At 47.7% G+C, this 21,009-nt stretch overlaps 1 protein-coding gene across 1 annotated transcript in view; it reads right to left on the minus strand.

The window, feature by feature from the left end:
* The window catches only part of DNAI1 (dynein axonemal intermediate chain 1), a 263,518-nt gene that overhangs the window by 134,780 nt on the left and 107,729 nt on the right, over positions 1-21,009 (minus strand). Inside the window, exons 14-15 of the mRNA XM_074952263.1 lie at positions 9,888-9,977; positions 3,029-3,116 (exon numbers count right to left, since the gene is read on the minus strand). Of these exons, the coding sequence (XP_074808364.1) occupies positions 3,029-3,116; positions 9,888-9,977 (178 nt within the window). The remainder of the gene's footprint in view (positions 1-3,028; positions 3,117-9,887; positions 9,978-21,009) is intronic.

Raw genomic sequence — 21,009 nt, forward strand, 5'->3', positions numbered from 1 at the left:
CTCTAAGTAGTCATGGGATAAGAGGGAAGGTCCTGTCATGGATCAGTAACTGAAAGACAGGAAACAAAGGGTAGGAATAAATGGTCAGTTTTCACAATGGAGAGAGGTAAACAGCGGGATCCCACCCATGGATCTGCACTGGGACCTGTACTGTTTAACATATTCTTTAATGATCTGGAAAAGAGAGTGAACAGTGAAGTGTCAAAATCTGCAGATGATAAAAAAATTATTCAAAATCATTAAATCCATATTTGATTGTTAAGTGCAACAAAGGGATCTCACAAAACTAGGTGACTGGGCAACAAAATTGCAGGTGAAATTCAATATTGATAAGTGCAAAGTAATGCACATTGGACAACATAATCCCAACTCTACATATGTAATGGTGAGTTCTAAATTAGCTGTTACCACTCAAGAAAGAGATTATGGAGTTGCCATGGTCACTTCTCTGAAAACTTTAGCTCAATGCACAGAATAGGTCAAAACCAGTAATAGAATGTGAGAAACAATTAGGAAAGGGATAGATAATAAAACAGAAAATATCAGAATGCCTCTATATAAATCCCTGGTGCACCCACATCCTGAATATTTTGTGTCCTGTTCTGATCACCCCAACTCAAAAAAAATACAATGGAACTGGAAAATGTTCAGAGAAGGGCAACAAAGATGATCAAGAGTATGGAATGGCTTTCATACGAGGGGAGAACAAAAAAATTAGGACTGTGCATCTTAGAGAAAGGGAGATATCATAGAGGTCTATAAAGTCAAGAAATGTGTGGAAAAAGTGACTAGAGAATTGTTATTTACCCCTTCCCACAATACAAAAATGAGGGGTCACCTGATGAAATTAATGGACATCAGGTTTAATACAAACATTAGGAAGTACTTTTTCACACAACACATAGCTAACCTGTGAAACTCATTGCCTTTGGTTGTAGTGAAGGCTAAAATCATGTCTAGGTTGAAAAAAACCAAGCTAAGTTATTGGAGGTCAGAGCCATCAACGGAAATTAATCAAGTTGGACGGGATGCAACCCCAAGCTCAGGGCAACCCTAAACTTCTGATTGCCGGAAGCCAGGAGTAGAAGACAGAGAATCACTCAAAAAACGCCCTGTTCTGAACACTCCACCTGAAGCTCTGGTACGGGCCACTGTCAGAAGGCAGGATACTGGGCAAGATGGACCACTGGTCTGACCCAGGGTGGCAACTCTTATGTTCCCATGAGCTAGCTAGATTTAAGCTAGAGTGGGCATGCCTACCCTACAATCACAGTTTCACATGCAGTAAAGACGTAGCCTGAGAGTCAAACCTTCTCCCAGGTTAGCGACCATCATCTCCACAGAGACTCTGACTTAGATCTGCTAACAGCCAAGAGGAGTAACCTTTCTTTAAGAACAAGGAGTACTTGTGGCACCTTAGAGACTAACAAATTTATTTGAGCATAAGCTTTCGTGGGCTAAAACCCACTTCATCGGATGCATGCAGTGGAAAATACAGTAGGAAGATACATATATACACAGAAAACATGAAAAAATGTGTGTTGCCATACACACTATAACGAGAGTGATCAATTAAGATGAGCTATTAGCAGCAGGAGAAAAAAACCTTTTGTAGTGATAATCAAGATGGCCCATTTCCAACAGTTGACAAGAAGGTGAGAGTAACAGTGGGTGGGGGGGGGGTGGAAATAAACATGGGGAAATATTTTACTTTGTGTAATGATCCATCCACTCCCAGTCTTTATTCAAGCCTAATTTAATGGTGTCCAGTGTGCAAATTAATTCCAATTCAGCAGTCTCTCGTTGGAGTCTGTTTTTGAAGTTTTTTTTGTTGTAATATTGTGACTTTTAGGTCTGCAATTGAGTGACTGGGGAGATTGAAGTGTTCTCCAACTGGTTTATGAATGTTATAATTCTTGACATCTGATTTGTGTCCTGTCATAAATATAAAGGGAAGGGTAACCACCTTTCTGTATACAGTGCTATAAAATCCCTCCTGGCCAGAGGCAAAATCCTTTCACATGTAAAGGGTTAAGAAGCTAAGGTAACCCCGCTGGCACCTGACCCCAAATGGCCAATGAGGAGACAAGATTCTTTCAGATCTGGAGCGGGGTGGGGGGGAACAAAGGGTTTGTCTGTCTGTGTGATGCTTTTGCCGGGAACAGATCAGGAATGCAGCCTTACAACTCGTGTAAAGTTAGTAAGTAATCTAGCTAGAAATGTGTTACATTTTCTTTTGTTTAATGGCTTATAAAATAAGCTGTGCTGGAGGGAATGTATATTCCTGTTTTTGTGTCTTTTTGTAACTTAAGATTTTGCCTAGAGGGATTCTCTGTGTTTTGAATCTGATTACCCTGTAAAGTATTTACCATCCTGATTTTACAGAGGTGATTCTTTTACCTTTTCTTTAATTAAAATTCTTCTTTTAAGAACCTGCTTGATTTTTCATTGTTCTTAAGATCCAAGGGTTTGGATCTGTGTTCACCTGTACCAATTGGTGAGGATTCTTATCAAACCTTCCCCAGGAAAGGGGACTTGGGGGGATATTTTGTGGGAAGACGTCTCCAAGTAGGCTCTTTCCCTGTTCTTTGTTTAAAACGTGTGATGGTGGCAGCATACTCTTCAAGGACAAGGCAAAGTTTGTACCTTGGGAAAGTTTTTAACCTAAGCTGGTAAGAATACGCTTAGGGGGTCTTTCATGCAGGTCCCCACATCTGTACTCTAGAGTTCGGAGTGGGGAAGGAACCTTGACTTGTCCATTTATTCTTTTACATAGAGACTGTCCGGTTTGGCCAATGTACATGGCAGAGGGGCATTGCTGGCACATGATGGCATATATCACATTGGTAGATGCGCAGGTGAACGAGCCTCTGATAGTGTGGCTGATGTGATTAGGTCCTAGGATTCTTTAAGAGTCTCTCTCCCCATCACCTCACACCTGGAGAGCTCTCTGCTTTAATTTCTATGCATGAGTGATTAGAGGTTTGATGTCACTAATTATCAGGATGGTGAGAACTTGGGCTCATACCAATTGTTTGCAGCTGCAGTCCCTCTGGCCCTTCCATCGTTGTTCCCTCTACTGACAGCTTGATGACATCTGAATGAACCAGCTCATTCTGCAGGCAGAGGAGACTTCAGATTAATAAGTGTCTTTGTGGTGACAATACAGAGACTGTCGTTGCTTGGAAATGGCACATTTTCTTGAAGAATTTTAAAAAGCTGAACATAAAAGTCATTTCGTTCCAGCAGCCGGCAGCTTGTGAAAGCTGTGTTTTACTTACTGTGAGCTTTGCTTCCCTTCCCCAGGATAGAGAGCCTCTACCACTCATGGACTGTATTGGGACCTTATCACAGCAGGACACCCATGTGCACACACCCAGGTTACACACACCCTGGTTTCTTGGGTCAAAATTTTCAAACTTGGGCTAGGCAACTACATCATTTAGGCACCTATTAAGTGGCCTGATTTTTTGCAGAAATCCTGATCACCTGCAGCTCTTGTTGACTTCAGTATCTCTCAAAAACAGACTGATGGTATTTCAGGTTGGGCACGTTCCTTCTCACCCCCCAGTTCAAGAAGAGAGGCACTCAGTGTGAGCAAAAGGTTCATGAAATGAAAGCCGTAATCTATCTAGCCATTAAAGTCTGCATCAGTTTCTCCATCAGTAACATGAGGATAATACTAATATTTACAGTAGAACCTCAGAGTTACGACCACCTTGGGAATGGAGGTTGTTCGTAACTCTGAAATGTTCGTAACCCTGAACAAAACATTATGGTTGTTCTTTCAAATGTTTACAACTGAACATTGACTTAACGCAGCTTTGAAACTTAACTATGCCGAAGGAAAATGCTGCTTTCCCTTTATTTTTTTAGTAGTTTACATTTAACACAGTACTGCACTGGATTTGCTTTTTCTCCCCCCTTTTGTCTCTGCTGCTGCCTGATTGCACACTTCCCGTTCCAGGTGAGGTGTGTGGCTGCCTGGTCAGTTTGTAACACTGGTGTTCGTAACTCTGAGATTCTACTGTACTTGGCAAGATCAACTTCTGCTTTGTGTCACACCAGTGTCGTGGGGAGTAGAACTTGGGCCATTGTTTGTATAACACCATATTAATGCTGTGATTGTTAAAGCCTATGAATTAACACCCAGTACCGGGTTTAAAAGGGCACCGGTGCCGGGCCCACATTCAAAAGGTGCCCCCACCAAGCCCGCTCCACTTGGGCTGCACTCTGAGCCACTGGCTCCTCTCCACCCCCTGACCCCTCCCTCCCCACTGCTAGCTCCTCTCAGCTGGCCTGCTGGCCCAGGGCTTCTCTCCACCCCCTGGTCCCTCTCCCCCACCCACTGCTCACTCCTCTCGGCCGGCAGCCGGCTGGCCGAGGGCTCCTCTCCACCCCTGTCACTGGCAGGCTGCTGACTGGCAGGCAGTGCCAGTGATTGGGGTGGAGGGGAGCCCTCAGCCTCTGCCCTCCGGGCCGGTCTGCTTTGGGCTCCCCAGGAGTGGGGCCGGCCTCGACTGCCGCTCTGTGGAAGTGGCAGGCTGGGAAAGTTGGTGGCTGTCGTCCCTCCCTGACCCTGCAAGGAAATGCCCCCTCCACTGCGGGCACCGCCAGTGCCAGGCAGGGAGGGCTGCGTGGGGCCGTGGCAGATGGGGCTTCTCTGTGCTTCTGGGCTTCAGCTGTCCTGCCTCCTAACACTGTGCTGGGAGCAGGGATCCCTGCTCTGTGCTGGCTCAGCAGTGCCAGTGAGTGCGGCCAGGGGGCAGGGTGTGGGGGAGTGGGTCTGTGAGGGGGTGGGAGGAGCTGGGCAGTGGGGGAGGTTTGTGTGTGCGGGGGGAGTTCTGGGTCTGGTGCTGGGCAGTTGTGGTGGGATTTGGGCAGGGGTGGTAGTCAGGGATGGTGGTGTGCAGGGTGCTGTGCATTTGTGGTGAGGCAGTCTGTGGGGCACTGGGCATACAGAGTCGGGGGAGTTGGGTGGGGGGTTGCATGGTGTGGCATGGTCCTGCCCCTGAGGGGAAGGGGCCCTCTGGCAGCATAAGGCCAGGCAGGCCAGTGTGCATATGCCCTGGGGCAGCAGGTTTGTATAATTTTTGGTGGTGCCCAGAACAGGTCCAAGTCCCGCCCCCACCACACTCACCTGCTTAAGGCTCTGGGAGGGAGTTTGGGTGCTGGGTGCAAGCTCTGGGCTGGGGCATGGAGTTGGGGTGCAGGAGAGGGTGAGGAGTGCGGTGCTTACCTCGGGCAGCTCCCAAAAGCGACCTGCACACCCCTCTGGCAGTGGCTCCTAGGCGGGGGGCAGTGGGGGGTCTCCATGCTGCTGCCCACAGGTACCACCCCCGCAACACCCATTGGCTGCAATTCCCGGCCAATGGGAGCTATGGAGTTGGTGCTCACGGTGGGGGCAGCGCACGGAGACACCCCACCCAGGGCCACAGGGATGTGCCAGCCACTTCCAGGAGCGGTGTGGAGCAAGGGCTGGCAGGAAGCTGCCTTAGCCCCACCGCACTACCGGTGGTGGTGGCAGCGGCCAGGGGCCCTGGGCCCTTTTAATTCGCCCTGGGGCAGCAGCCGGGGCCAGGAGATGTTCATGGGGAGGTGCGCAGGGGAAACAGGCGGGGCCAGGAGAGACACCTGGCCCCGAACATTGGTGGAGCCAGGCCTCCGGGCCCTGAATATTCCTGGAGCACGGGGACCATGGGCCCATATAACTCGCCGCCCCTGCATCTGGTGACTGCCAGTTTGTAAACAGTGCCCTCGCGCTGGGCTGTGCAGAACAGGGCCGCCCCCACCATGCCATGCCCCATTGCCCTGGCTGGCCCTTCGCTCAGGGGACTGATCTCCCAGCGCCATGCTCCACTGCCCCCAGGGGGGCCCACAAATATGTTTGGTGCCGGGCCCACAAAAGGTTAATCCGGCCCTGTTAGCACCTTGGCTGTGCTTTAAAATTTCCCTGTTATCATCAAGGTAACATGCAGCTTAACATTCACAGTTTGAGAACCAAGTGTCAGCAACACACAGGTAGGTGTTTCCCCCTCCGAAATAAATGCTACATATATTTTTGTTTGTATTATCATAGTGTCTAGGAGCTCTAATCAGATCAGGACCACACTGTGTTCTGTACAAACACAGAACAAAAAGACTGTAAACTCTTTAGGGTAGGAACTATCTGGGTATAAGAGAAGAGACAACACATGAGACAGACAGACAGACGGGGGGAATACAAGGAAAGAAAAAATAATAATGAAACAATGAGATAGTGCAACAATCTGTTAGAGTCTATTCAGGAATTCAAATATTTCTGCATAATGAGAGCTCGTAATGAATGAGAATACATTGGGGTGGGAGTGGGGGGGTGTGTGATAAAAAGAACAAGGAATTAAAGTTTAAATTAGAGAGCACCAGGGCCTGAGGTTGGATGTTTTCATGCAATGTTTAGATTTCCCACTGGCACATCTTCCTCACGGCCCTGACCCTGTACTGGTGGAGGACGTGGCTGTGTCCTGTGAGGGAAAGGGTTTTCCGTGTAGGTTTCAAAAGCAATACATGAAACACAGGGTGAATCTTCAGAGAGCGAGGTAGTTGAAATACAAACGTGACTGGATTAACATGTCACAGGATCCTAAAAGGGCCAAGGAACCAAAAGTCCAGCTTGAGAGCAGATCTGTCTGTGTGGATATGCTCTGTGGAGAACCATACCTTTTGTCCCATTGATCAGATGGGCCCTTGGTATCAATACTGGTCTGCATACAGTCTGCTCTTGCTTTGACCAGCTGTTCTTTCACTTGTTTCTGAGCCTGCGAAATCCGCTGTACTAGGGCTGAGACAACTGGGTTGGGAGAGGATGGGGGTAATTGCAGGTGGAATTGGGGGTGATACCCATAGTTGGAGCTTTGACCCTACAACAATGCAGACCATGTGGCTATGCAATCTCTGGGTAAGGGAGATGTGAGGACCAATTATACTGGCAATGAGTGATGTAATGTCACGGATACTGCTTGAGGATTTGACTGGGGATGGTAAGTGCAGAAAAGGCATGTGCGGACCCCCAGCAGGCACAAGGCCTTGCGCCAGAACCAGGCCGTGAACTGACACCCTTGGTTGGAGGTGATGCGCTCTGAAAGGCTATGGAGGCGGACGGGATCACTAATCCGTAGCTGGGCTGTCTCTTCAGCAGAAAGGAAGCCTGTGCAGGGGATGAAGTGGGCCATTTTGGTAAAGTAGCCCTCTACTGTCAAGACTGTTGTAAATTTGTTGGATTCCGGTAATTCTCCGGTAAAGTGCTGCACAAGGTTGAGAAGGAGTGTCCAAGGGCCCAGTCTAATGCTTGCCCGGACGGCAGACTGATAACCAGAATCACCTTTCTATAACCAGTAGTGTGGAACTGAGAAAGGCATCACGAACAGGAGGTGGCACTGGTTTGTAAAACCCCGGCATCGCTGGTAATTACCACCAAACTTTTCTGGCAGATGCATCGCGTAACAGGGCTGCGTGAGCCATGTCTGGAGTGCAGCTTTTTCAGCATGCAACTGTCTGACTTGCTCCTGCAATAGCTGGTTATGCGAGGTCAGCCGGATGACCTGGGCCTGCAGGGCTTGGTTGTCCACCTGAAGGCGGGAGGACCACTCAAGTGGGCCCAGTGCTCCTGAAGGGTTAGCCAGGTCCATTCTGCTGTGACCAGCTCCAGGCTCACTCCTGTGAGCTAAGTGGTCCATGCAAATGGTCATGGCCAGATTGTTGGCAGTCTGACCTAGTGTTTGGAGCAGGGGTCGGGAGACAGGCTGGGTCAGATACTAGGAGATCAGAGTTCAAGATAGATCAGAGGGCAGACTGAGGCAGGTGTCAGGAAGGGTCAGGTTACCAGGAAATCAGAAACAGGCAGTAGCAGCATGTAGCGCAAGGGAAGCAGTCCTAAGCAGGGTAAACCTAGTTGCATGGGCAACTTCCTGTTCCTATGCTTGCTTTAAATAGAAGCAAGGAACCCATCAGAACCCTCAGAGCTCCACCAATCAGATCCCAGGACTGAAGTCCTAGGTTGGAGTCAAGCTTCTAGTTTTGGTGATTAATAGCCCATCATAGGGTGGCAGGTTGGAATTTACAAGCTTTTAAGCACCCTGTGGATTGAGGTTTGAGACCTGTGGTCCCTGACAATATATTCCTGGAGCTTGTTCCTTGCCTAAGCCATTCAGAAATTCCACAGGGAAAAGAAACTGTTGACAATCTCTGTCCAATGCACTTCCAGGAATACCCAACAACAGTAGTATGTTAATTTAATAATCTTAGAGCACTTCACAATCATTAGTGAAGTAAGCCTCAAATGCTTCCCTTAAAGGAGGGAAGTACCATTATCCCCATTTTACAGATGAGACTCAGAGCAGTTGAGTAATTTGGCCCAAGGTCACACAGGAAGTCTGCATCAGAGCTGGGAATTGAACCCAGGAGCTCCGACTCCTAGTCCTGGACCTTAATCAGACTGCATCAACTAGCCAATCAGATCTTTGCTGTCATTCCCACAACTGTTGCTTTTGGAAGGGAATCATAGAAGATTAGGGTTGGAAGAGACCTCAGGATGTCAACTAGTCTAACCCCCGAATGATAAGGTCCAAGCCTGTGAAACCCACTGATCTAACTGCAGACCTTCTGCACAACATTTCAGGGACAGAGCAGAGCCGCCTAGTGGCTCAATATTCCAGAGACAGGCTAGGATTACGGGGAACACCCTCATGAAACACATGTTCTGATGTTTTATGAAGTTTGCTGGAGTGATTTGCCTATTTCTAACTAACTGACAGTGCTATCACTGTGCCCAACTCCATCAATATGAGAGAGATGAGGCAGATAAATGCCCGAAATTGAATTCTTCCGTCGATCTACCTACCACCTCTCAGGGCGGTGGGTTACCTACGCCAGTAGGAGAACCCTTATAAAGAAATTTCTTTCCTTCCCTGAGGATGTAGCTCTAAAGCTTTAAGCTTCTATGTATCTTAAGGCTATCCAGTTGACTGTGAAATAAAAGACACTGAAATCCTCAAGCAAGAAGCCATTTTTTATTTTGTGCCAACGCGAAGAGAAGTATTGAGGTTTTGAGACAAACTGCCAAACCTCTTTTCCTAAATTGCACCCTCAAAAGGAAAAATTAGTTGAGTTGCTGAGCAAGTTGAGGCCCTTCCCAATCACTTCCTGGATTTCACAAATCTGAACTCTGTAGCTGATCATTTCCTAAAAGGGTGATTTTTTTTGTAGTGGAGGGAAAAATTGAAAGAGACAGGCTAGGTCCATTTTACAGTGAGCTCTCTCATTAACGGTGGGTGTTCTGTGCAAAGAATCACACTAGACTCTGGCAGCTTCAAAGCAACCTGGTGGAAGACAACCCCTCCCCCTAAGAGGCCACTGATCTGCACGCAGCCTGCTTACCAATGCTGCATGCAGGACCCAGGGTTTGGTGCTCGGAGAGGTGTGGGCTGTCCCTGTTCACTTCAAGTAGTTTAATACTAAACCCCAATGACAAGTTAAAGGCTCACACTGGAACTATTACACTGTTGATCATTAACAACCTCTTCTTTTTATGCCTAACTCATTATTATAACACTGTTGTTTGCAGTGTTGATGCAGCCGTGTTGGTCTCAGAACATGAAAGAGACAAGGTGGGGGAGGTAATATCTTTCCTTGGACCAACTTCTGTTGGTGAGAGAGAAGTTTTCAACCTATGCAGAGCTCTTCTTCAGGTCTGGGTCTTCCCAACAGAAGTTGGTCCAATGAAAGATATAATAATGAGAGAGACAAGGTGGCTGAGGTCATAAGCAATAATATATCAAGTGCACTATTGAACTTTACAAATAATTTGCTTCAATTCGGCAAGGGAGAAAATATCACAGCATCACATTTACCTTAACTAAAGTCCATGATACAATCCGCCCATCTGAAGAGATGGAGAAGAAGTTCAAATTATTGTCCAGGTCATCCTTCTGCCATTTGACCTAAAAAAGCCCAAACACAACACCTATGGTTGGCATGGAAGCACTCAGCAGGGGATAACTACAGAGCACTTGGTAAAATAGACGTTTCAAATGAATGCGTTTCCTTTCAGTTGAAGCACTCCACATTTAGCACTACCCCCACTGGCACCCCCTCCTGCAGATGACTTGGGGATGAAGAGGTTAAAGGGAGCCTGACGGTGTGGACTTTGGTTCTATTTACACTCACCTGTTTTTCCTAGACAAGTTTATGAGCAGCCAACATCATACAGTATTTCAAACTTTTTAGCAGCCCCTCTCTCTCTCTCTCTGTCACTCTTGTGGCTAGTTCTTTCCAGCTGTGACATCAGAGGAAGATTCTAGTCATCCAGATCAGACTTGCCACAGAAGTGATACAGAAGAGGTTCTTCTGCACACTGAAACCCTCTGCCACTCTTCCCCTCTGCAGTGCGTTGCAGAGCAGGGTCCCAACCCTGCGATCCAACCCATGCAGACAGAGCCCTGCACCCATGTGAGGCTCTGTTGATTTCAATAGGACTCCATGTGGACAACCTTTTACACCCCCACAGAATCCAGCTGAAGTCAATGGGATGCAGGCGTCCGCCTATACAGCTTAAACTGCAGGGCGGGGGCCTAAGGGATTGTTAAGAAAGCGCTGGTGTTTTAGATCTGCTTGAACAATCAGGCGCTTTGCTTATAAGCTCACCAGGATATGGCCTGTGCTGCCTACATCTCTACAGAACCTATCAGCAGCGGGTTTTGGACACAGCCACAATTTCATAAAATTATGGAAAAATTCTAGGGCTAGAGTCACAAAAGGAGTTAGGCACCTAATTGCCACTTCAGGTGCCTAAATCGCAGAATCAGTCCCCACAAAACCCCCGCTCAGCTGCCCCCAAATGCTGGAGGTGTCTAAACTGCCTTAGTGCCTGAATTTTTGCAGTAAAGGTTCTGCAGGTGCCCAAGTTTCTGCTTCTGTGCATGTACACTGAACCCCCACGCCAGTCACCCGGGCACCTAAACCGCAGAGCGATGCCCAGTCCAGGAGAACACAGGCATTCCTCTGCTCAGCTCACCTGCGGGGCCTGGGCCAGTAGGCGTGTGCTAAACCAGCTTACCAGACCAGGTCCTGCACAAGAGCTCACCGAAAACAGCTGGAGGGGGAGGAGCTCCCTCATCACTTGTAGCCCAAGGATTAGCATCCTCACCAGCCCCTGCTCACTATTCAAATGTCCCACGATGCACAAACACCACGACTGATTTATCTGGAGCTTTTCCTTGCGTTACTGCCCTTGCTCTACCTGTACCTGGGTGGGAGGACTTCAGTGCCTGGGCCGCTTTGTAAGCATTAAGTTCAAGTTCAAGAAATACATGTAAGAATCAAGACATCTTTCAGTGTATGGCAGGAGGTTCAAATAATTGGTATTGGTAACAGTGTATTGCTGTTGATGGGCTGGCTGCAGCTCCTGTTGAAGTCAATAGGAGCATTGCAATAGATGTCAATGAAAACAGGATGGGGCCCTGTGTGGTGCCTACTGGGACATTTGTATTCATGGAATGGGAGTCAGCCCTGTGCAGAGGGCCAGCAGGGGGACCCATGGGGCATAAGTGGTGCCTAAGCCTTGCGCTAGAGGAAATTTCACCCTTCAAAAAAAGGGTAAATTCCCTCCACTACTTCAGAGCATTTATCTGCCTCCTAAGAAGATTTGCCTTTTGAATGTGACTGCTCAGTGACAGAGATTAGAACAAGGACAAATGTTTTGAGATTTATAAGAGACATTTCAGTGAGACCAAAAGCACCAAGATTGATCCAATTTTCTGATCCTGAAATCCAATAAGACTGAAGAGTAAAGGATGACCTGTCACAACATCTGCCCGCATACAGTTCTGTGGGCATCTATCAGCAGAGCAAGGGCACCATAACTGACAAAGATTGCTCCTATGATTTCAACAGTGTATTTGTCTCTGTCCAAGTACCACAGTCGATCTATTTCTCTAAACATCATGCATTAAAAATTAATCTGCTTATCGCAGAGCATACCAAATACTTTCTACGACAATCTATGTAAGTGGCATCTATTTCCAAAAAGGAAGCTGTATTCTCAATCTTGTAATTATGGGTACTTGGTTTTTTGGTATTGCTCCCTTGGGGGAAAAAGTGTTGATCCTGTGAAAAAAAAAAAGTTGTTTGTATTATGAAGCCCTATAGAGCAAGAAAACTAAGCAAGAGACTCACTGAAGAGAAATTAATCCTCAAGTGAAAAACACTCTGTTCTGAGGAACTAAAAATGAAAGTTGAGGAAATCCATTTGAGCATATTTTGATATGCTCCCTGTATGGCCATGAGATGTGATTGAAAACTGAGTAGCAGGCTTATAACTCCCTTGGACCAGAAGGGCTATCGTACGAGCAGCAATTACTACAGGCCACAGGCAGTACGTGCCAGCGCTGCTCTGTTCTAGCTTGCATCAATGGAATGGCACACTGTGATATACCCAAAAATAAAAGTGCTAATTACGTTAGCGTCACTTCTTTTCAGTGGCATGTACCGACCGTGCTGTTTTGCAAGGCATAAAAATTGCTGAGAGCATCCATTTCAGATCCATCTGCCTAGGGCAGCACCCTTGGATGACAATGGTTGTCAGCGTTGGATACTCCCTTTGTTAGACCCCTTCATCTGATGCTAAGGAAGATGAGCCAGCTCCATTGTCAACACTGTTACAGGAAGTGTGATTGAGAGTACGTTCTACCTGGTCTCTGTCACGCTCTCTGTCATGGTGGCTTCGTCTATGCAAGCAGCTAAGCTGTTCTCTGAATTAGTGAAGGGGTGGCAAGGCAAGCTGGTTGCTGACAGCCTTAAAAAAAAGAATCAGGTCCAAGGTATCTAAAGTTGGGCACCTAAAATGGAGGTATCCCAAATTAAAGGCTGCTTTTGAAAATGGAGCCTAAGCTTTAACTTATCATATAACAAGCTCTTCTTCATTTGTCCAACCCATTGGGGTAATCCCCCTTCCCCCTTAACTCATGTACACCTTCTTCAACCCATCTCCTCCTCAAAGGCCTGGGAAAACAGATAAGCCTTTAAGGCCAATTGACTCGGATCAAAGTAGGGGAAGCAACATCCTGAGTCGAGATCTCCTCATCGAAAATACCTGCCACCAAAGTACTACGGCCTAAACAAGGGGGTCGTTCGCTCCAGAGCCTCGGTGCAGGATCACACTGGGAGAGAATGGTTTCTAAGGTAGCCAAGATGAAAAACAGTTAGAATTTGTAGATCAAAAACAACTTGAATTGTATCTGGAAGTAAAGTGCAGATCACAGATGTGTTGTGCTCCTTACAAGAATCAGCACTAACGACTTGTCTACAGGGGGTTGCTCAGAAAAGTTAACCTGAATTAACTTTTCAAGTGGATTAGTTAAACCAAATTAAGGCCACTTTAATTCTGAAAAAGAGCACCCAGATAGGGGTTTAATGAATCCACTTTAAATTTGCAGCTTTAGTTAATTCAGATTGACTTTTCTAAGTATCCCTGTGTAGACAAGCTGGTCTACACTGAAAAGTTAGGTTGACCCAGCTACATTGGCTTAATGTAGCTAAGCTACCCTAACTCCCAGTTTAGGCAGCGCTAGTTCAATGGAAGAATTCTTCCGTTAACCTAACTACTGCCTCTCGGGGAGATGGATTAACCACAGTGAGAGGAAAACCCCTCCCATACCATAGTGAGTATCGACAATGAAGTGCTACAGCAGCACAGCTGCTGTAGTGTTTTAAGTGTAGACGTGGCCCGAGCAAGGGAGCAGCTACATTACGCGCTAGCTGAAGTTTCATGGAGTCTCCAGCCACAGCCCTAGCTATTTGTGCACTGTACATAGTCCAATCTGGAGCTGACCAACAGTTCAATTTCCTTCCATTATTTCAAGCTGTAACCCCTTGCCCCAACCTATACAACATCGCACCGGCCCTAGTGTTTGCACACTTTGAATACTGTTGGGCCAAAGTCTGCATATGGAGGGCCAAATTCTGTCCTCAGATGAGCACCAGCACCTCCCACTGAAGCTCGTCAGAATTTTGGAAAGCAGAATTTGGCACTTAGCTCTTTTAATCTTCCTTCATCACTCAATCCCTTCAACACCTTTTGATACAGGAGGGCCAGGGAGCAGTGGTAGAGGTGAACTATATAAACCCTAGGCTAATTAAGGCGTGCTTCCCTGTAGACTAGGGAGGGTTGCTACAGGTTAATTGGAGCACCTGTAATCAATTAATCCCTATCAGGAACCTAATAAAACCACCTGCTTCAGGCAGTCAGAGGAGGAAGAAGGAGAGAGAGAGAGAGAGAGAGAGAGAGAAAGAAAGAAAGAAAGAAAGAAAGAAAGAAAGAAAGAAAGAAAGAAAGAAAGAAAGAAAGAAAGAAAGAAAGAAAGAAAGAAAGAAAGAAAGAACTGGAGCTTGGAAGTGAGTTGTGAGATTTGGAAGACCTGAGAACTAAAGTAAGAGAGACCCTGCCCCAGCAGGACAGGGAGACTCCCTTCCCACCAGCGTCTAAAGACTGAGGGTAACCCCACCTAAGGGGGATGAGGGTAACAAACCCACAGGGCTTGAGAGGGGCTGGGATTCAGAGAGAGAAGCAAACCCAGACTCCTCCCCCGCTTCCCTCCTCTACCACCTTCCCAGGCCACTAGCGGGGCCCTCGGCACCCAAGAGCAGGGGCAAGAGGTGGCATCTTAGCCCCCTCCCCAAGAAAAGCGCAGGACCATCGGCCATCTTGTCACAACCTTCACTGGTTTTGGCAGGGGGAGGAGGTATTGCTGCTCCCGGAATCCCACAAACTTTTGCCAGTTTCATTTACAGCCTTCATGATTCTCGAACAAAATTGCCTGTCTGTCCCCTCTTTTGCCGGGGGTTTGTGAACATGAGATAAACTTCCTTTCATTAGCTGCATCCCTGCTGGGTGTGTCATAGCAATCATTTTACTAGCACATAAGGTGTCTAGGTATGTGCCGAGAAGTTAATTCCTTATATAAGCATGTGATAACGATCCAGGATTTTGGCAGCATGATAATATACACAAAGGTTCACTTACGACATAGGTAACAAGGAAGAACCACATCTGAAGTGTTTGCAGAATTCTTTGCTACCACATGCAAAAAAATTTGCCTCCTGAGATAAAAATCACAATAATTTGCATTATGGTAGCACCTGGGAGCCCTTGTTGTGCACCAGCCCCTCACTGTGCTGGGCGCTGTAAAAAACACATCCATTTTGTACAAATTTCATCAAGGATTTATTGCTTTTTTCCCTTATTTATGTAAATGGATACAGTGAGCTGTAGCTCACAAAAGCTTATGCTCAAATGAATTAGTTAGTCTCTAAGGTGCCACAAGTCCACCTTTTCTTTTTGCGAAGTATTTTTAAAGTAATTCATAATAAAAACAATGTCTGGTTTGGGGCAGAGAGAAGAAATGGAGACATTTGTACTGTGACCTCTCCAAATCTTTCACCCTTTAAAATGATTTTGGGGTTCATTTTTGTATCTTTTAAAACTTCCCCTTGTTTTCAACCCAGACAGTTCAGGAGAACTTGAACGTGAAATTGCCTAAAACCTGACCGTAAACAAAACCAAAACTGAACAGGCAGCTCAAAGAAATGCAAAGTGTTGAGTAAACCAGTAGAATAAATGCACAAGAGTTGATGAGATTTTTAAAATTATTCAGCATTACTGAGTAAGATGTTATTAGTAACAGAAGCAAGGAAACGTGTTTGTTTTTTCTTTTTAACATGCTCTTTAACCTATTTTTGAGCAATGCATAAATAGTCTGTGGAACTTATTGCCACAAGCTGCAGTTGAGGCAAGAGCTTACCAGAATTCCAAAAGGACTGAATATTTATACAGATAATGAGAATATCAAAAGTTACATTTGATAGGATAAAAGGAAAATAGAAGGTATAAACCTTCATCCTCACCAAGGTTAGCAAGTCACTTCCCCTGTAAACAGATTATTCTCTAATCTATTAGAAGGATACTAGCACCTTCCTCTGAAGAAGCTGCTATTGGCTACTTCTGGAGACAGGATACCAGACTAGGTAGACCACTTGTCTGAACCGGTATGAAAATTCCTACCATCCTGACAGTGTCCCTTTACAAGGAATGGTGAGCAAGTTTAGCATTTGTTAAATTTAAGGATGTTTGCTGCTAGCTTCATTAAAACATAATTGGCCACATTTTTCCCTGGTATGTCTGACTTCAATCCTTTGCAGGCAGCCACTATGATACTTCCCCTCCACAGTTGTGCCAATACCCCTCAATCTCTAGGAGAACACCTGTTACAGACATGAACCTCTCTCGCAGAACTTTGCGATCATGACAAGCTGTGTGGCATGCCTCTTGACCTGCCAAGGCCCTAAATGTAGGACAATGCGTGACGGGGACACACCGAGGAAAACAAAGATTATTCATGCAGGAAATCTAAAATGCTGTGCCATTCCTTCCTATGCTCATTCCTTCTCTATATGCTCAGCTTCATAAGTCTTTATTTCTGCTGTAAATTTTCAACAGTAGAAGTGAGAGGGTACCAAATTTAGGTTAAGTTTGGGACTAAAATGAGGGACATGCCTCACTATGAGACACGTTACACAGTGGGTTTGGGATAAAGGAAAAGGCTGTGATGAGACCAACTGTCTCATTTTGACTCTGAACCTAAGGAAAGACTTTAAAATGTTGTGATAGTTTATTGAAGATTTCTAATCCCACAACATTAGGTCACAATATCTCATTAAGTCTCAGAGAGATGGCTGGGTCACATCATTACTCAGAGTATCATCCCCACTACTACATGTGGTTTTGGAGGTAGGAACCCTGTCAGGTCATGGTACAGGCAGTATGAACAAAAGCAGATGAAATATAATGGCTAACGTTGCCACAACCAGGTATTGGCCATGAAACCTCTGCAAATAAAACTGACTTGAATTTGTTCACAAGTGTCCCTAATGGAAGTCTGATATTTTTAAGCTACCTCATTCTTTGTCCCTACCTTTGGGCCTCAGAAAATAAATAGTTTCCTAGCTTCAGAAATGGATGTTTTATCCAATGTAAAATTTGGTTTAACCTAGCATGAATTGCCTCGTATCATGTTTAATCACATTGTGACTGCTTTGTTCACTCACTAGACTAGACTTCAATAGACTTCTTTGTACAGTAAATAGGTCTTATGACTCTGAATGGAGACTGATGGAGCGATGCATATATAAATAATTAATCTGATTTACATAACTCCAAAAACATATGCAATGGAAAATATTCCTACAGTGAAAATCTAGATACCCTTTTAAATGCAAATGTTTTCAGCTATGACATTAATCCGCAGATGAGAGAACAGATTGGCAGAGCAGAATTCTCGGATGCGCTGCCGTCGTTTATCGAAGCACACATTAATGGTTTACTGTAAAATTAAGAGACATGACAGAATGGATCCACTCAGTGTGTTTATAAAGTAAACATTCCCCCACTTTAGTAACCATTCAACAGAGGCTGTCTGCTGTGAATGCCTCTTCCACTATATGAACCAGCTTTAGACTCCAGAATTTACTTATCTTTCCTCTCTACTTCTTGATGAATGCACAAACATCCAAAGGTCTTATTATCTCCCAGTCAACTTGTGCATTCTTCATCTGTCTAGCAGGTTTAATACACCCCTTTGAGATCCAAAGGTCCAATGCTATCTAAAGTACGTTTAGGAACTCATTCAAATGTCTTGTCCTTAACAGATGTCCTTTGCATCCATGGCTTTCCTTGTCATAAACATCCCAGATAAAGAGGGCCAGGGTGGCTCATGGGTTTCGTAAAGGGACACAAGAGCACCTGGCCTTTGGAGAGAGTGGTGAATTGGTGGAGTGGGCATGTGGGGTTGCCACCTTTCCAATTTTTCAAAACCAGAAACTACATGCCCCCCTGCCACTCATTCCCCCCTTCCATTGTTGCTCCCTCACCTTGCCCCTCCCCGCGATCCCCCAGGACTCAGTTGCTGCCTACAGGGCCAGGCTGGGAGGAGCTGACACAGAGCCTGCCTGCCCAGGTGTGGCACAGAGAGCAGAAGGTGGGGGTTGATCCCTGGAGCAAGGGGACATAGAGAGACAGAGCCCCGGGAGGCTGAGAAACCCCACCAGGCCATCACGGGCAGCGAGCCTGGCCACCGGCTCTGCTCCTCAAACGTTGCACACTGTCAGAATCCCTCCCCCTGGTGGCACCGGTACCTGTCTCACCACCGGAGCCAGGAGCCAGTTCCTCACATTAATCTTCTCTCCAGCAGCCGAGCTCCTCCAGCAGCTGCTGCTCTTCCTGCCCTCCTGCCGGTGGAGGCCGGTTACTGTGGTGACCGGATTTTTGGTGTCCAGTCAGCAGTACTGACTGGACACTGCACAGGTCCACTTTTGACTGGACTTCCCGGTGAAAACTGGACACCTGGCAACCCTAAGCTGCAGTGGTGGAATAGGGTGGTAAAATTGGATGACTATATGGAATTCAAAAGGCTGAAGTCAGAACCAACTGCCCTCTCAGGGTTGTGCAATACCTACGCAATGTGGAGGACACAGTAAGGACATGGTTTCAGCCGTTATCTTTGAATTTCTCTGGCTTGGTGAATTTATGCTCTACTCCACTGTAAGGGTGGGCACTAAGATGAATGAAGCTCAAAAGGAGGCTGGGCAGAGCGTGCTAGGAGTCCAGCCAGCAAAGCAGGGAGCCAGGTAGGTTTGCTAGGCATCCAGTTTTCGACCGGAATGCCCGGTTGAAAAGGGACCCTGGTGGCTCCGCTTGGCACTGGTGCCCGGGCCATTAAAAGTCCGGTTGGTGGTAGAGCAGGGGCCTGGGGCTAAGGCAGGCTCCCTGTCTGCCCTAGCTCTGTGTGGCTCCCAGAAGTGGCCACCAGGTCCCTGCAGCCCCTACGCACTGCAGTGGCCAGGGAAGCTCCACGCACTGCCCTCGCCCCGAGTTCCGGCTCTGCAGCTCCCATTGGCCAGGAACCGCGACCAATGGGAAATGTGGGGGGCGGTGCCTGTGAGCACAAAGGCAGCGTGCACTGCGCAGAGTCACCTGGCCGCCCATGCGCCTAGTGGCCGCAGAAACCTGGTGGCCGTTTCCTCGGAGCCGCAGTAATCGCCACTGGGACCCCGCACACACACACACTCGCCCCCCTCGCCCAGCCCGGAGTCCCCTCCTGCATCCCAAACTCCTCATCCCCAGCCCCATTCCCAGACGGAGCCCTCACCCCAAATGCCTGCCAGAGCCCCCTCCTACATCCCAAACCCCTCATCACCAGTCCCACCCCAGAGCCTGCACCCCCAGCCCAGAGTCCATACCCCCTCCCACACCCCGGTGAAAGTAAGTCAGGGTGGGGTAGAGTGAGCAATGGAGGGAGGGGGAAACGGAACGAGCGGGGGATGGGGCCTCGGAGAAGGGGCGGGGCATGGGCAGGGGTGTTCAGTGTTGTGTGATTAGAAAGTTGGCAACCCTAGAACCAGGAGGGGGAGATTTTCAGCATGCTGCTTCAATAGCCTGAGGTACCAGCACTAAGCTATGGAGCAGCAGAAAAGGAGCAGAAGCTGAGAATGAAGAGGAACCACTGTGTCCCAGCGAGTGGGAGATCTGTCACCAGCTGTCTTACTGAGGCTGTCAGCTGTTTGGTTGCTGGGCATGGCGTTCTTCGATGGGTTTAGTCTCACGTAGAGGCAGCCAGTGTTTTCTCCTTTCTCAAGCTCAGCCGGTGTCAGAGGGCAGCAGCCCCTCGCATGGACACTAAATTACAAATGCCGCCGCTGGTTTCAGTATCAGGCAGCAAAAAGGCTCTGCTACAAGCCTTTCTGCTGTTTGCTTCTCTGCAGCTCTTGCAAGCTCTCTGCCAGCCAGCAAGAAAGATAGCACAGACCTCTGCTCTGCCAGCTCAGCCGTGGCCAAGGCGGGGTGCTTAAAAGAGGACAGCAGTACTGAGATTGTTCCAGGGGGTTATTTTGAGGACTCAGGGTGGAGTGAATGCCATTGTCACCGTTAGCTTGAGGAGAACATTTCTTCAAAGAATACTTCTCTCTCAGTGGTAGCACCAGTGGATTCTTCACTGGCTGCATCGTTCTGAGAGTCACAGAGACTGATCCTCATCTCTCGCACCCCAGGAGTAACTCCACTGAAACCAAGTGTAATGGTCCTCACTCAGGGTCTGGTTGGGGAGCAAGCCCTGACTGCCAAGGTCGTTGTGGGGAGGGGAGCCCAGGCCCTCCCACTCCACCAGGCTCCAACCCAGGACCCTTTGGGCTACCAGCAATCTGGCAACCAAGGCTGCTTAAGGCTGTCCTCCCTGGGCCTCTTCCTCTCATCCTGCCCCAGCTTAGTCCACCTGGTGGGGAAATCGAAACCAAAAGAAATAAGAGTTACCAATGTCCAAGGTCCACAGGATACTTCCCTCTCTGGTTATCACTTGGGTGGGTCCTCCCTTTCCTCAGGGAGGCCCGCTTCTTCGGGGCAGCTATGTCAGAGCCTTTAGACTTCCCGCTGCTGGAGCTGTGGGCTGCTAGTTTGCTCACCTCCAGCTCTGCCACCCACATGAGCAATTCCCAACCTTTTAATTGCTCCAGTAGCTGGAGCATTTGTTGCAGGTGTGGCAGGGCAGGGTTGGCTGAGCCCCAAATAATCCCATAACCCCTTGTTGCCCTGTGTGGTGTTTGTACTCCCCATCACACCAAGTAATGATGGTATAAGACCCACAGAAGCTAGGGCAGAATCAGCCCCACAGCATGGGTATATTCACATGCAGCACATACATTTCTGATGGGAAAAGAACAGGAATTAAGGGTGGCGGGTGGACCTCCACTTCAGGGAAGCTAGCCCTGCAGCCCCACCCCTTTCGCACAAGACCCCACCCCCCACGGCAGGAGCTCTGATCCCCCCAGTACTGCTATTCCCCCGTGGCCGGAGAAGCCCCAGGCCGGACGCAACCCCGAGTTGCCCCCCACCGCTGCCAGAGGAGCCCCGGGCTGGCCCCAGACAGCTGA

This window comes from Natator depressus, chromosome 5, assembly GCF_965152275.1.
Source record: "Natator depressus isolate rNatDep1 chromosome 5, rNatDep2.hap1, whole genome shotgun sequence".
Classification (NCBI taxonomy): Eukaryota; Metazoa; Chordata; order Testudines; family Cheloniidae; genus Natator; species Natator depressus.